This window comes from Triplophysa rosa, linkage group LG5 (assembly GCF_024868665.1).
Source record: "Triplophysa rosa linkage group LG5, Trosa_1v2, whole genome shotgun sequence".
NCBI lineage: Eukaryota > Metazoa > Chordata > Actinopteri > Cypriniformes > Nemacheilidae > Triplophysa > Triplophysa rosa.
In genome coordinates, this window is record NC_079894.1 from 2,343,273 (window position 1) to 2,358,870 (window position 15,598).

Below are 15,598 nucleotides of genomic sequence, written 5' to 3' on the forward strand. Positions count from 1 at the left end.
GACGGATAGCATGCGGATTGGGAGTTCTTAAACGGTGTTTCACAAACACTTCCTGTCTCTGACAGATGACGTTAGTCCCGCCCATGAACTCACGTCATTGGTTGAGACCGAAGTGATCAAAGCTCTTAAACAAACAGAGGATTCGTATGAAGCGCCACAGAGTCACCAACACAATCTCACAGCAATTCAGAAATCTCTTCAGAGGATTCATGTCACCTCATTTGTGTGTTTGTACTTGGAAGTTTAATCGTTTTTATAATCCGAGTACACGTTTTCTTTTAGAATTTATAGATGTCTATTTGAACCTATGTGAAAACGATTTAATAATCTATCAACTTCACCAAAAGAGTAAACAACTATAAATCAAGTATCCGTTTTATATAGCATATCTTCTTTAAAGGATTGAGCAGAATTAATGAACATTTCATTTTACGGATATGAAAAGTAAACATAAGTACAAATCAAGAGTTTGGTTCCTAAATGAGATAACTGAGACGAGTTGTTTTGTTTCGATTTAAGCCATAATAACTCAATAAAGAAATGATAACATAATAAAAAACAAGATTTTTTTATTTCTCATTTTGGAACCAAACTCTTCAAACAGACATTTTGACATAAAAGTTTTACTAAGAGCACACTTGGATAAAGAGTTTGATTTGTAAAGGTCATTATTGTTTTTATAACCATATGTTGCTGTATGACTCCCATTATACGAATGTATAGAAAACAGTTGTGAGTTGCTGTGAGGTCACAGGGTATCTTCAGGAACTCAAATCAACAACAGCTCACTTAACATAAAACTGGCTAGAATGTCTTTGACCTTGTTTTGGCACCGTGTTGTGTTGTGTAGAGAGGTAGGCCGTGTCTAAACCAACAACATTTATCATCAACAGTAGATGTGCTGTAGCGTCAGAGATATTTCAGTCTTTATTGTTGTCGGTACTGAATGAAGCTGATCAATAATCCACTTCACCGTCCCGTCACATCCCATATGAAAACTCAACGTTCCACATCTTTTGTGTTGAAGAAAATCATTCGTGTTCAGAAAGTTTCCCGGTGCTGTGTTTTAGATGACTTCTCCTCGTGGCTGTATGATGATGGCGTTTGGGTTTGCTTTCGGCGTGAGTCCGCCGTTACTGCACTGAAAGTAGTTGCTCACAGCTTCAGATAAGCGATAAGAGTTCACAGCAGCGCTTCCCTCCTCTCCTTCAGGATTTCTGTCTCTCTCTTCACCTTCCCGTCTGCGAGAACCACGACTCCAGACGTCTGCAGCCGGACCGGAGCTCATGGACGGAGGAGGAGAACTCTGGTCCCTGTGAAGCCCTGAATCCTGAAAGACAATACATCACAAAAACATCATGCCATCTTGAGTTTGACCATTAAAGTGTGCTTTCACGTCTCCTGATATGAATATAAATGATTACAAATAAATACCATTTTTAAAGACTCAAATGTTATATAAAAGTGCTGCACGATGCCATAGAAGAACTGTTTTTGGTGGTGTGGTTCCATGAAGAACCAACTGTCATGCCTCTTTTTTGAGGGTGGGGCTTAAGAGTGATTTCAACTTTTAAATTAGTGTAAAACAAGACCAAGATTAGGTCTCTGTCTAGACCAAAGCATTCCAGAGTTAAAGAAGAAATTTTATACTTTATTGTAAAAGTGTCTGGAGTGGAAAAATGAAATAAAAAATTGTTATAGCAGTTTAATTGTACATTAATAATAATAAAAAAAATCAATAAACATTGTTTTATTTTACTAAAAAAATCTTTAAAAAAAACACCAGAAAATTAAAGAAATACTTCTAAATAAGTTTTGTTTCAAATTTCAAGCTGATATCACAAAAAATGTGGTTTCTGGGATACGTTTAATCGTTACACCAACAACTGCCTCTAGGTGTCATATAGGCTCCAATGGTTTACTGCACACAAATTAATACATTTCATCATTATATATAAGAAGTACATTCTTGGAGAACAGAAGTTTTTGAGATTTATTTTTAGATTTACAATAAAATTATGAAACTGTAATATTTATAATGGTACCAACTGGGCCCAGTGACATTTGAGAAAATTACTTTCACTAAGTGATTTGTATCGCAAAACATGCGAAATATCAAAACGTCATTCTTAGAGCTTTCCGATGATATATAGTTTGTCAGAATTAAGATGGAATTATATCGCATAACTTCAGTGTTACACTGGAACGGTGACATTTAGCAGCATTTAATTATTTATCATAAATTACTACTCCTACATAATTTATTTTTGTAAAACAAAATATGTATTCTAGAGTCTTAGACCTTTCCAATGATATAAAGTTTGTTATGATTGGATTAGATTTTAGTTGTGAAATATTAAAGTAAACCTAGGTGTTCCAATATTGGAACAGTGACAATTAAAGAGTTTCACAAAAAGGGAAAAGGTTCTTTAAGCTATAAAAATAAAGACATTTTTTTATATTATTTAACTGAATGGCATCACTTTTATTTCTAGAAATTAAGCGCGAGTGTTATTTATTATTATTATATTATTATAACTGTCTATTTTAATGAATCGTTGCAAAACTGGTCTCTTTTTTCTCAAATGTTCATTGAATGAGTGAAAAACATGTCAGTATTAGAGATACAGTACACATGAAGTGTGTTTCTGCTGTTGTGTCTTCAGTGTTCCTGCAGGGAGCGCTATTGCACGCAACGGTGAACAATCAACAGAAACCCAAACACGTTCAGAAACATTCGTGCGTTGGTTAATGTTAAACTGTGTCTTGCTACTGGACTGACACGGGGTCATCTTTCACCAGAATGAATGAATGAAGCTTTTAAGAGCGCTTATCTGTGCACAACTCTACACCCAAAGCACTTTACATTCACACAGGGCTCTCTCCTCACCCAGAGGTGGACAGTAACGAAGTAAATTTACCTGAGTACTGTACTTAAGTACAATTTTTGAGTATCTGTACTTTACTTGAGTATTATTTTTTCTGAGTACTTGTACTTTAACTTCACTACATTTGAAAGACAAATATCATACTTTTTACTCCACTACATTTATAAAAAGGTCCAAAAGTAGAAAATGGTTTCTATGCAGCGGGGTTTCCTGTGTGCGCAATTTATCTGGCTTGCGATCTGCCAGGACCTTTTACTGTTGCCAAGTATTTCAGTTTTTCTAAGCTCGCAGGTTTTCCGGCAGGCTTTGAATGGCCATTTGGCAGATTTTTTTAACGCAAATCTGGCAACTCTGGGATCTTCCCCGCTAAACTAATGTAAACGTACGCGCTGCTACACCGTTGATAGCGCTCTAAAAAGGCAAATAGAACATTAAAAGATGAAAAAGGCACATGTTAAAGTGTGGTGTAATCATCTGTGGGTTACGATCAGTCAAAGATCGTAGAAACATTGTCATGAAAATGATCGGCATAACGGCTAAACGGTAAATAAGCATCACATACACCTTGAGCTACACGTGCGTGTTAACTTCTGATCTGCTGCTATATCATTTAAAGCGATTTGGAAAATGAATGATGTTTTTACTGAAGTAACTATAGTTGAAGTATTCCTGTTGAAATAAAAACAATAGAACCCTGCCCAAAATACAACATAAAATGTAATGGATTTAATGGTTATAATGGGACTTGTACTATGGATACTTGTTGTCTACTTGTATGTGATGGATTCTATTGGTGGGATGGTAAATCCTATTGGAATAAAACCCAAAACACACTACAAAGAGGAATTTAATTTAAAAATCTCATTCTAATTCAAAAATTCATTGTTTTTTTCAGCAGGGATGGTATTTGCAGTACAACCACAGTATCAACATATTTACCATTTTCTATATATGGGAACCATACTCCAATTAATAATCTTTAGTAAAACCACAGCAACTAAACATATAATGAACATAGTTCATTATACTAGCTATAGTTTACAGTATGTTTGTAGTTAAATTACGGTAATACAAATGGTAATAAATCCAACGAACACATGGCTTCTACACTTTACTATTTACAAGAACCTTACTACTTACTGGTAAATTGCTGCTAAAACTGGTAAAGGGAATATACAAAATAAAAGAACACTGCTCATAAATACATAGGCCTAGGGGGCTAATGAGGATAATTAGGCTAAATGATCATACAGGATTATATCTAAACTAAACATATATGTGCTAAACATATAAAACTCTTAAAGGAGTTGCTCACTGCAAAATTTGCCCCCATTGACTTTCCATAGTAGGAATAAAAATGACTATGGAAAGTCAATGGGGGCAAATTTTGAAGTGAACTACTCCTTTAATACCACTGATTCTGTGAGCTACTCGGTGTATTCAGTAGGGTGCTTCAGAGGCACAAGGTATAGACAATAAAACAATGCACAACTGACATAAAGGAAATTTACTTTTAATACTTGAGTACGTTTAAAAGCACGTACTTCTGTACTTTTACTCAAGTAAGAATCTGTCTTTACAACTTTTACTTGTAGTGGAGTAATATTTGACCAGTAGTATCTGTACTTTCACTCAAGTAAGGAAGTTGTGTAGTTCGTCCACCTCTGTCCTCACCCAACAACCGGTGTGGAGCAATCACTTCGGAAGACTAGAATGTTATACGAGTAAACAAAAACATGAGGTCTCTCTCACACACACACACACACACACACACACGCACACACACACACACACACACACACACACACACACACACACACAGATGTGAAGAGCTTCTCACCAGAGACATGTTGCTGTTCTTCACGTATGACTCGACTCTCCATATTCGTTCCTTAATCTCTTCGTCACACTCTCTCAGTTTCTGACTGGTTCTGTCGGGCCGGTATGGTGTGAAGATGGCAGGGCGTCCGAGACTGTCGTACTCACCCTGTCGACCTCTCAGGTCATTCAGTGTGGAGTGATCCTGCACAGACAGACAGACAGACAGTGAGACAGGTGTTTTACTGTGATCACAACATCACAGACAGACAGAAGCTCACCTCCACTGATAAAACACTGTGTCTCATCACTCCATCCATGTGGATCAATGAACGCTCTTCAGCCTAACAAAACAAGACCAATCATCAACACTGATTTCAAAAAGAAACTGAGCAGTGTGTGTGCGTGCGTGTGTTTGAGTGTGTGTGTATTTCAGTGTGTGTTTGTGTGTGTATTTCAGTATGTGTGTGTGTGTATGCGTTCATGTTTGTATATCCCGGTGGGGACCTAAACCTGAATACACACCAACACATGGGGACTCATGTCACCGTGGGGACCAAAATTGAGGTCCTCAGGGGCACAAAAGCTTATAAATTGTACAGAACAATATTTTTTACAAATCTAAAAATGCAAAAAGTGTGATCTTTAGGGTTAGGGTTTAATCTATGATCTTTAGGATTAGGGATAGGGTTAGGGATAGGGGATAGAATATACAGTTTGTACAGTATAAAAACATTACGCCTATGGACTGTCCCCACGGGGATAGTCAACCAAAGCCTGTGTGTGTGTGTGTGTGTGTGTGTGTGTGTGTGTGTGTGCGCGTATTTCAGTGTGCGTGTGTGTGTGCGTGTGTGCGTGCGTGCGTGTGTGTGCGTGTGATGTTGTACCGGTATTCTGGGATCTGTGTTGATGGAGTTGAGTCTTCTCATGGACACCTGTCGTGAGAGGCTGATCATCTCTTCACTGATGTCACACAACATGATTGACAGTTACACTGGGTTACAAAAGCTTAGATTCTTTTCTCAAAGATTCTCAAAGATGATGAACTCACTTTTGCACGCTAAGGGCTCTTTTCAGCGTTCTGTTCTTGTGTCTGAGATGACAGTTCATGTAAATGAAAAAGATCGCCAGGATAATAACCAAACATCCAGCGGCAGATGCTCCTACAATGATCAGCAGTTTCTCGGGATGAGTCATGAGAGGACTGACAACTTCATCCGTGTGTTCTAGAAACAAATCAATGTCATGAATTGACTTGAATGAATGTTGAGTCAACAAATGTGAGAGGTGAAGTTCCAGTGAATTTGAGAAATCTTTCTGAAGATCGTTTATTTAACACGCACTACTGATATAAACCAAACAGAGAAATAACAGCAATGCAAAACTCACATGAATATGATAAATAACACTTCACAGAGCACATGACATATCTTTAATGTCTCAATTATTTCTCCTAGACGTTAAAATGTAGTCTCATTTGTTCTTGTTTTTATTTCTCTGGAGCACTTTGAGCAGAAACATCTGAGAATAAGGTGAGACGCCACAGAACTGAGTTATGAAAGAGAAACCTCTGAGCAATAACACCAGAAAACACTCATGAAACACCGAATGAATGATTGAGCAGAACTCGTGTGTGTGTGTGTGTGTGTAACACATGCAGATGTGGCGTGTAAAGCACACGTGTGTTTGTGTTCTCATGTTTTGTCATGTTTTGACGCTTACCTTCAATCTTCAGTTGAAACTCAGATTTAACGCTGCCCATGATGTTTGTCGTCTGACACACGTACACGCCTTCGTCTGTCACGTTCAGAGGACGACTGAAGATGAGTTTATCACCCTGAACTAACACGCCGGCCGGTAAATGTCCACCCGTCCTAAATCACAAAGACAGAACGACATACATGTAACGAGTCTGTCATACATGTTCAAGTTCAAAATCGTTTTTTCTTGTGTTTCGCTCATTCATGGTCAAATGTCTGGAGTTATTTTCCTAATGTCAAAGATATTTTCTGATCGTTGTTGTTAGCACACTACATAGAGTTTCACACTTGTTTTCTTTAGCGTTGTGACATATATCTGAGTACACGTTTGGGAGGGAGAGGAAGTTAAGATGATGAGATCACGTGTGTTTAAACATAATACCTGCATGGATAAAACACAACAATATTCCGTAAATAACGAATATTGATTTCATGCTGAAAACACACACACACACACACACACACACACACACACACACGCACACACCCACACACACCACACACACACATGTCTGGTTTACTATCTCCGTGGGCACAACACAACACACGCACGCACCGGCACGCACGCACGCGACGCACACACATCACACACACAGCGAACACGACACACACACACACACACACACACACACACGCACACGCACATGTCTGGTTTACTATCTCCGTGGGAACGCACACGCACACAAACACGCACAGTCTCACGCACGCACACACGCACGCACGCACGCACGCACGCACGCACACACACACACACACACACATCATGAGTTCTGGTGGCTGTAGCAACGGCAGGCGGCACATGAAAGCCTCTCAGGTTTCTGATTTGAACTCTCTTTGTCTCTATAATTGTCATGTGACTGTTGCACGATTCAGCATTCATCAGCTGTATACCTGCGCATCACAACTCATGACAACAGAACACAACATCACACACCGCACAAGACAAATCAACAAAACTGTCTCATCTCTGGCAGGCCATGGTGTGCGGTTGCTAGGGTTTTTACTACGTGGTTGCTAAGGTATCCTCTCAATACTCTTGTCTTCAGACATGATTCTGGAGCCTCCTTCAAAGTGAACGTACGGGATTTTTCATCTGTTCTGTTTAATGTCTGCAGCACAAACTGCAGTCAGTCATACTCACTGTTTCATTCTCACCGTTAAAGGTTTTAAAAGTGACGCGCGCACACACGCTTGAGTTCAGAGCAGCGTCTTTCATCTGATGTTTAAAACAATGATTAGAAGACAGAGGGGTTATTTAAGGCTTATCAAGCGTCTGGGTTCACGGCCGCACCCTCATCACTTCAGCATCCTGCTCTTTTCTCGCTTTTCATCTGTCGTTTTTGTTTGTTGGAGAAAGCGCTCCTGCTGACTGGATACTCTCGGGTTGTAATGGCACACCGGCTCTTTTCTTTTCCCCTGAAAGGAGCGAGTGAATGTGCATTACTGCCGCAGTTCAAAAACTCTTTGTGTTGAAGTTCGACTACAGAAAAGAAACAGGGCGAGGATGAAACGTGACGTGGAGTTGTGAAGATGTGAGATTTGACTGTGTCATTAGATCCTTCCTCAGTGTGAATCACAGATGCGAGAGAACCAATCGAGTGTCTGACGCGAGCTGCACACACAAAGAGTCACAAGCGCGAATCTAAAACATCTGCGAGTCAGTGTGCGCGAGTTCTTGTTACTCCTGCAAGTTTACAGACTAGCAAGAAACATCACAGATGAGAGATCTCTTTAATAACTCAGTTGTGACATTAAAAGGAGAAATGTCTTGGATATTTCATCTGAGAAAACGAGTCAGAAATGTGTCTGTCCTTAGAGTTTGAGAAGAGACGCCAACAACGTGTCAAACTGAGCTCAGATTCGTCTCGTCTGCGATCAAAAGTCATATTATTGAAGATCTCAATATCAACTCAAACATTTCTCATCACATCCAGATTATTTGACCTCGACAATCTACATTCATTTACACCTCCATGCTCTTCATGTGTTTCAACCATCACAATCTCATTTCATTCTCTTTTTATTTCTCCTATAGACGGTTTCATCTTAACATCATAAAGAAACGTTACTGCGCGTGCGCACATTTGTGACCCCAGTTTAACTTCCGGTACACCTTCACAAACAATAGAGCGCCTGTAGATTATTTCTGATAACAATCAAAAGAAACCGAGAAGAAGCGTCACTCGTCTAAACTTGTCTCTCGAATATTTTGACTTTAGACTGCGATACCAAGATCAACCGCTAGATGTCAGTGAACCATACGGTTTCTTTAAATGCGACCAAACTACAGACCCATTCAACATGTTGTTTATTTAATAAAATTCAACAAATCGTTTATTTAATACAATTATTATACAGTAAATTAATAATACAAATTAATATTAACATAAATTAAATCAAATATAAATAGTTATATTATTAGACACTAGCCAGAGCCATTGAGAACGGAAGTCTAAAACGCTGGAGCGTCACGTGATTCATGGAGCCGTTCAGATAGTTCCAGGAAGTTATGTTTTCTCTTTAAATGCTTTATTTATTTCATTTTTATTATTCATTAAATGGCTTTCATCTTTAAATGGGTTAGAAGTTTACCTCAGTTGGTCTGTTTAGTCGCAGTACTATTGAGAGCTTCCATTGCTGTGAAAAAACTGTTCCATTGGAGTCAACGAAGTTGACGCGACTCTCTCTATCAGTGGCTCTGACACTAGCCAAACACACAAACCGGAAGTTAACTGGCCTCCAATGAAACCGTCTATAAGTAATTTTAGGAGAGACATCTGAGACTGATAAAGACAACATCATCAAATCTCCCGAGCAATGAAAGAGCAAACTGAAACCTCTCAATCGCTCTGTTTCCCAAATTCATGGTGTCAAATCTTGAAAGACACTCCGAGTTTTGTTTGCAACATTTAGCAAACTGTATATTGCAATATATATGTAATTAAAATCTGATCATAAAGTTTATACACATTTCCACAGAATGTCTCTAAGTGTCCCGTACAAAAGTGTGTGATGATATTTGAATGAGATTTTGTCAGATGTCAGATTTACACACCCTCATAACGAAACAAAAAAGACACAAATGAGTCCCTTTAACCGGAAGTTGCGATAGTTTCTACTTCCGTATTTTGACATTTCCGAGTGAAGATGAATTTCAAAGGAGAAAATGAGTGGGCGTGGCTTGCGTCTTTCACTGCGAATTGATTGTATGTGTTAAAACAGCTGTTGCATCGATTTTGAAATGAAACTGGCAGCAGACTGAGAGTTGAAGGGGAGGAGTTAACGGAGGCTCCGCCCAAGCCGTCTAATTTACGTCATTTGTGATGGATAGTCATTGCAGGGCGGAAGTGCATTTTCAGATTTTAACTGAAGATTATGAGGGCACATGAATTTTAAAAAAGCTATTTATTGTAAACGCTTTTAATGAAAAAATAAGAATTGTCATTTTTAATTTCACTGGGACTTTAAATGTGAGTCAGATGATTTGTGATCATGTCTAATGATAGTTTGGTGTGAAATGTGGACCCTCAGCAGGGCTGGTCACGGTTTTGTTTTAAAGGGACAGTTCACCCAAAAATAAAAATTCTGTCATGAATTACTGACTCTGAAGTTTTTCCAAACCTGTTTACATGTCTTTGTTCTGGTGAACACAGAGAAAGATATTTTGAAGAATGCTTGTAACAGATCTTAGACCCCACTGACTACCACAGTAGGAAAAATGACAACGGTGGTCATACTTCAAAATATCTTCTTTTGTGTTCAAAAGAACAAAAAATATGAAGTTACATGGGGTCCAAGAACTATTCGGTTGCAAGCATTCTTCCAAATATCTTTCTCTGTGTTCATCGGAACAAAGACGTTTATACAGATTTGGAACAACTTGAGAGTGAGTAACTCATGACAGAATTGTCATTTTTGGGTGAAGCGTCCCTTGAAGAGCTGATGATGATGTGATACCTGCTCCAGGTGATGTTGTGAGGTTGCGGGTTTCCTTTAACAGCACATCTGAGTTCTGCTTCTGTTTGTCCAGATCTCCAGGATCCTGAAGCTTCGATCACTGCATCTGGTGGATCTACATCACGCGCAACACGTCAACATTTCATCAACTCATTTCCATGTGTCAAAGACCTCACGTACGCCGAAGATGCTTCCCGGTGAACTCACAGTGCACGATGACGTTGTTCTGGAGTCTCCGGGGTCCGTCTAGAGCCGGATGCCACACCAGACAGTCCAGACGACGGCCGTTCATGCTGCGTAGCGGGTGAAGAGAGAACTGCGCTGTCACCATGCCGTCCTCTCCGGTTCGGTTCTGAGACTGTCCGGGAATGTCCGTGTCCCAGGAGAGACGAGGAGGAGGATGGCCGACGGAACGACAGGAGGCGGCCGAGCCAAACCTCTGACCTTCCTGCAGGATGACCGGCTCCAGAGAGGAGATGGGCAGAACTACCAGAGTGAAACAAAACAACAGCACCGTAGTGTTAATATTACGCCCAGTTGATTTTTAAGGAAGAGAAATGGAGAATTACGGTCGTACTCCAGACGCTCAGACTGATTTGTCTTTCAAAGTTTCCGGAGGGGAATGTGGTGATGTGGCAGGTGTATACGGCCTGGTCCGTTTTCTTTGTGTTCAGAATCAACAGCATCGAGTCCACGGTCGGTTCAGGACTCTCAAACTGAACACGGCTCACAAAATCAGGGGACGCTGAAACGAACAAACACACAGTTTCAGGAAGAAGGTCTGACACGAGTCTCATCTCAAATAATCACCTGAAATAATAATCACACACGTCAAACTTTTTGCCAGTAACTTACCGTAGATTTAATTTACAGTTTTGTTTTCAACTAGATTTTCTTTCATAAAACAAGACTAAATATCTTAGGTCACTTTTCTTGTTGTGTTAATGTAGAGTAATTGAAGATGTTTGAAATAGTTTTACTAGAAAACAAGACAAATGCTCAGGAAGAATGTCATCTTTTGCAGTGTCGCTGTGCTAATGCCAGTAATGAGACCAGTCTCTTGTTGCTCGTTTTTGTGTTTTATTTTGATTGAAGTAAAGTTGGTAGCGCTTTAGATTTCGGCCCGCAATGTACCGCATGATTGAACAGGATTTGCAGCGTAACTAATGGTAACAGTAATGTACCTCTACAGTACATATCTGTAGGTGAAGGGGAACAATATGCAGAGTTTGGGAAATAAAGAGGTAAGAGTGAGGAAAATAAAACATATTTATAAGGGAACTGCATACCATATAAACATCCAAATCAAACCTCTCATAATACCTCATACTTAATATGAATGATCTGTGACCAACAATCCTAAAATCTAAAGTCAAAACTCAGTCTGCGTGCTTCATTCGTGCTGTTTTGCTTGCGCAAAAACAGAACACATCATTTCCCCTCATTTCATGTTTGCTATAATAATAAAATAAGAACCCCATACTTAATTAATATCCACAGAAACTTATGGTATTTATGGGCACAAAATGTAAAGTGTGTTCACTAAGATTGTTGTATAGCATACTGCAAGTCATGCATAACATATAATATCAAAATAGTGACCCCTTAGTTTAAAAATGTTATTTCCCAAACTCTGCATATTGTTCACCTACAGATACAGTATGTACTGTAGAGGTACATCATTGTTACCATTAGTTACGCTGTAAAATCTGTTTAATTATGCGCTACATTGCGGGCTGTTACCGTAAAGTTGAACTCAAATTGAAAACAGAACTAATAGAAAAAAGTACTAAGTAGTCATTAAATCTACAGCGAGTTACTGGCAAACCTGCTGCAAAACTACAGCAAAGTTTAACAGTGGACACTCAGTCTCTTTGGGAAAATCAAACACGGTTTTACTGTGGTGAAAGCGCGGTAACCATGTGTTTTTTAGCAGATTGATTAGCATTTACAAGCACAATTTTAACATAAATATAATGGCTGTAAAAAAACTTTAATTTTACAGATTTCAGAATGTTTATGTATTTTTAAATACAGTCAAAAACCGTAAAATGACAGAAAACGACGAGAAAAACAGGAGAAATAAAATTCTACAGGGAAAAAACGTTATTTTACAGTTTATTTCAGCTGCCAGAAAACTTCCGTTTATTTTTTTAAATATTAATTTTTTTACAGTTTACTTTTGAAATACAGTCAAAAACTATACAATTACAGAAAAGACAACACATTTACAAGAAAAATGGGGAAAACTATTGAATATATATCCTTATATCCTATAATCTTTCTCCAGTTTACCGATAATTTCCAGGATTTTTTACGGATTTTTTTTGCAAAACACCTTTGTAAGGGTTAGCTCAAGTAATGCAGGAGTTGAAGTTTTGGCCATAAAACATAGAAAAGATGAAAATACTGCATAAATATGTTGAACGCGTATTGTAAGTTCTCATTGTTTGGAGAAATCACTGCAGTCGATCAAACAGATCAAAAAAGAACATTTGATCTGTCGGTCACATAAACAACATTACTGTGACATCACATTTACTGAAGCGTGGCGACGATGTTTGACTTCAGTGAACACGGCTCTTCTGATTTTGTCAAAACTATCTGTGTGAGAAACATTCTCTTTAATCTCTCTCTCTCTTATTTCTCCTAGACATCATGAGATTAAACAGAGATCAAATAGAAACGTTTGCTCATCACATGTTTCATCTTAGAATCACAAATGAAACATTTTAGAAGAGATCTGAGATCTAAGTCTGCAATGAAAAGTCAATATTACTGCAGAATATTATTACACATGCACACACGCACGCATGCACACACACACACACACACACACACACACCTTTGGGTCCCTCGGTGAAGTGTCCAATAATGATTTGTTCTCTCTCTCCTCCAGGTTTTTGTCTGGACCAGGTGACCTGCACCACCCGCTCGTCCTGCTGTACGATGAAGCGACACGGCAGTCGAGTCTGTGTGTTGCTATATGAGCGCAGGGACATTGCAGGAGACGGCTCGATGAACTCACCATCTACACACACTGACAACACACAAACACACAGCGTGAACATCTAACCACGGCTGTCTTTACCGCGGTGAGAGTCGAGGTCAACCGGAGTAAATGTGTGTGTGACACGTTCAGTTAATAATAAACGGACACTGACCCAAACCACATACATTCACTTTCTCACGCTCTGTGCTCCACATCAGATGAAAAGTGTGTACTTCACCTCAACTGAAAACAAGTACACACACTTCCAGTCTCCGTTTAATATACTGCTCAGAAGTAGACCTGACTTACACTGACGTCTGTCTACTACTACACCATTTGATTTATAGGCGCTTACTGACGCTCGAGGCCACGGTACAGCAAACAGAGATCAGATCAGATGTTACGATAGCAAGATTAAAGCAACGCTAGAAACTCTTCCTGAATGTTATCAAAGGTCACCTGTCCGTCAATCAAACGCTGTGCTGTTTTGTTTCAGATTCATTCAGGATTTTCATTCTGTTCTCATTCAGGATTTGCTCTGGTGTTTGTTGCGTTTGGCACTTCTGCTGTTGTTCAAGCATTTAAAACGTTTGTTTTCGTATTCACGTACATATGATTAATTGTGCGCATTGTTTGGGAGTATACAAACAATTCTTTGGAGAAGTTCTCAACGCCCTCGGCTTCCTGTCGTCACGACACAGAATGAGACGGAAAGCAGAATTGAGTGAGACATTCGGGGAGAATGTCACCCGGCAGATCTGGTTATTGTTCCAGACGCCGAACACAAACACACCTGACACGCCACATTTAACACAACAATGCACACTTCACCTCATCACTAAACGCACACACACGTATCTCCAGGGTAAGTAATGGTTTTTACTGAACTGTAGCTGAACAATCACACATACACACTGACTGAAGAGAGTTCACTGTAGAGTATACACGTATATTTCACCGAAACCTCTTCCTTAAGCGAGAACTGTGAGAGAGAGAGAGAGAGAGAGAGAGAGAGAGAGAGAGAGAGAGAGAGAGAGAGAGAGACTTACGCATTGCTCTGCAGAATATGAAAGCGATACAGGCGAGAAGTTTGGTCATGTTGTAGTTGGATTCAGAGGTCAGTTGTTTCTCATGACTTCTCTGATGGTCTGTTCTTCTCCCGCGCTGTTATAACCCAGATCACTTCATCTTGATCTTCTTATCATCCACTGCTCGTGTAAAATCCACAACGTTCCCAAAAAACAGTAAAGCTGCAGATGGCTCTCATTAAGCACAATGTCAAAAACTCTTTTAGCTCCTTTTCCTTCTGCGGAGGAGAGACACGTTCAACTCTCTCTCTCTCTCTCTCTCTCTCTGTGTGTGTGTGTGGATATCTGTTATCTCAGGTGAGCTACACACACGCCTATGCACCCATGTGTGCTCCACCCACCACACACACACTGACCTTTGGTTTGAACACACACACACACACAAACTCTCTCTCTCTCTCTCTCTAAGATTCTTCAGGTGTTTGTGTGACTGCTCAGCAGAAACTTCAAGAATTTGCATCTGAACTTGTTTGTCCTGTTCACACCTCAACACACAAACACTAAATGAAACAATGTCACTTCCGCTTTAATATTCGCAAAACCTTTCAGTGAGAGAGTTACTAAATATGGGTCAGTTAATTGTGGCCTAGTGGTTAGAGAGTTGGACTCGCTGGGTCAATTCTCAGTGCCACCGGGAAATGACTGAAGTGCCCTTGAGCAAGGCGCCTGACCCCCGTTTGGATAAAAGCGTCTGCCCAATGAACAAATGTAAATATGACTAAAAACACTCAATGTGACGGACACTGGATCGAGCACATAGGCCTATTGTGTGTTTTATTTACCCATCATGTGTTTCAGCATCATATACTCGTATAGATTTCGGGATATTACATTAGAAATAGTAAATGACTTTAAAACGAGTTTGAACTTCAGTTTTGTCCCCAAGTGAGCAGAAGAAAAGTTCCTAAACGTGAACAAATATGTGTAAGATATGTGTAAACAATAAACTTAACGGTGGGAAATAAACATTTTCAAATATACAACATTCTTTTTTAACAGGTGACTTCTTTTTCGCCATTCGTAGTTTATGAGTTCGCCGCTTGAGTTTTGTTTAAGAGCCACACAAACACAAGTTCAGCTTCATCATCACTGGTG

At 39.4% G+C, this 15,598-nt stretch overlaps 1 protein-coding gene across 1 annotated transcript; it reads right to left on the reverse strand.

Annotated features, from left to right (window-relative positions):
• Positions 1-315: 315 nt before the first annotated feature.
• Positions 316-14,809, reverse strand: nectin4b (nectin cell adhesion molecule 4b). The gene is made up of 11 exons (XM_057332980.1): positions 14,465-14,809; positions 13,269-13,463; positions 11,001-11,168; positions 10,631-10,909; positions 10,424-10,538; positions 6,429-6,580; positions 5,758-5,932; positions 5,594-5,669; positions 4,988-5,050; positions 4,729-4,911; positions 316-1,330 (listed from the first exon to the last, which is right to left on the reverse strand). Exons 1-11 carry the CDS (start codon positions 14,511-14,513, stop codon positions 1,067-1,069), a joined length of 1,719 nt encoding a protein of 572 aa, XP_057188963.1. The 5' UTR covers positions 14,514-14,809; the 3' UTR covers positions 316-1,066.
• Positions 14,810-15,598: the final 789 nt, after the last annotated feature.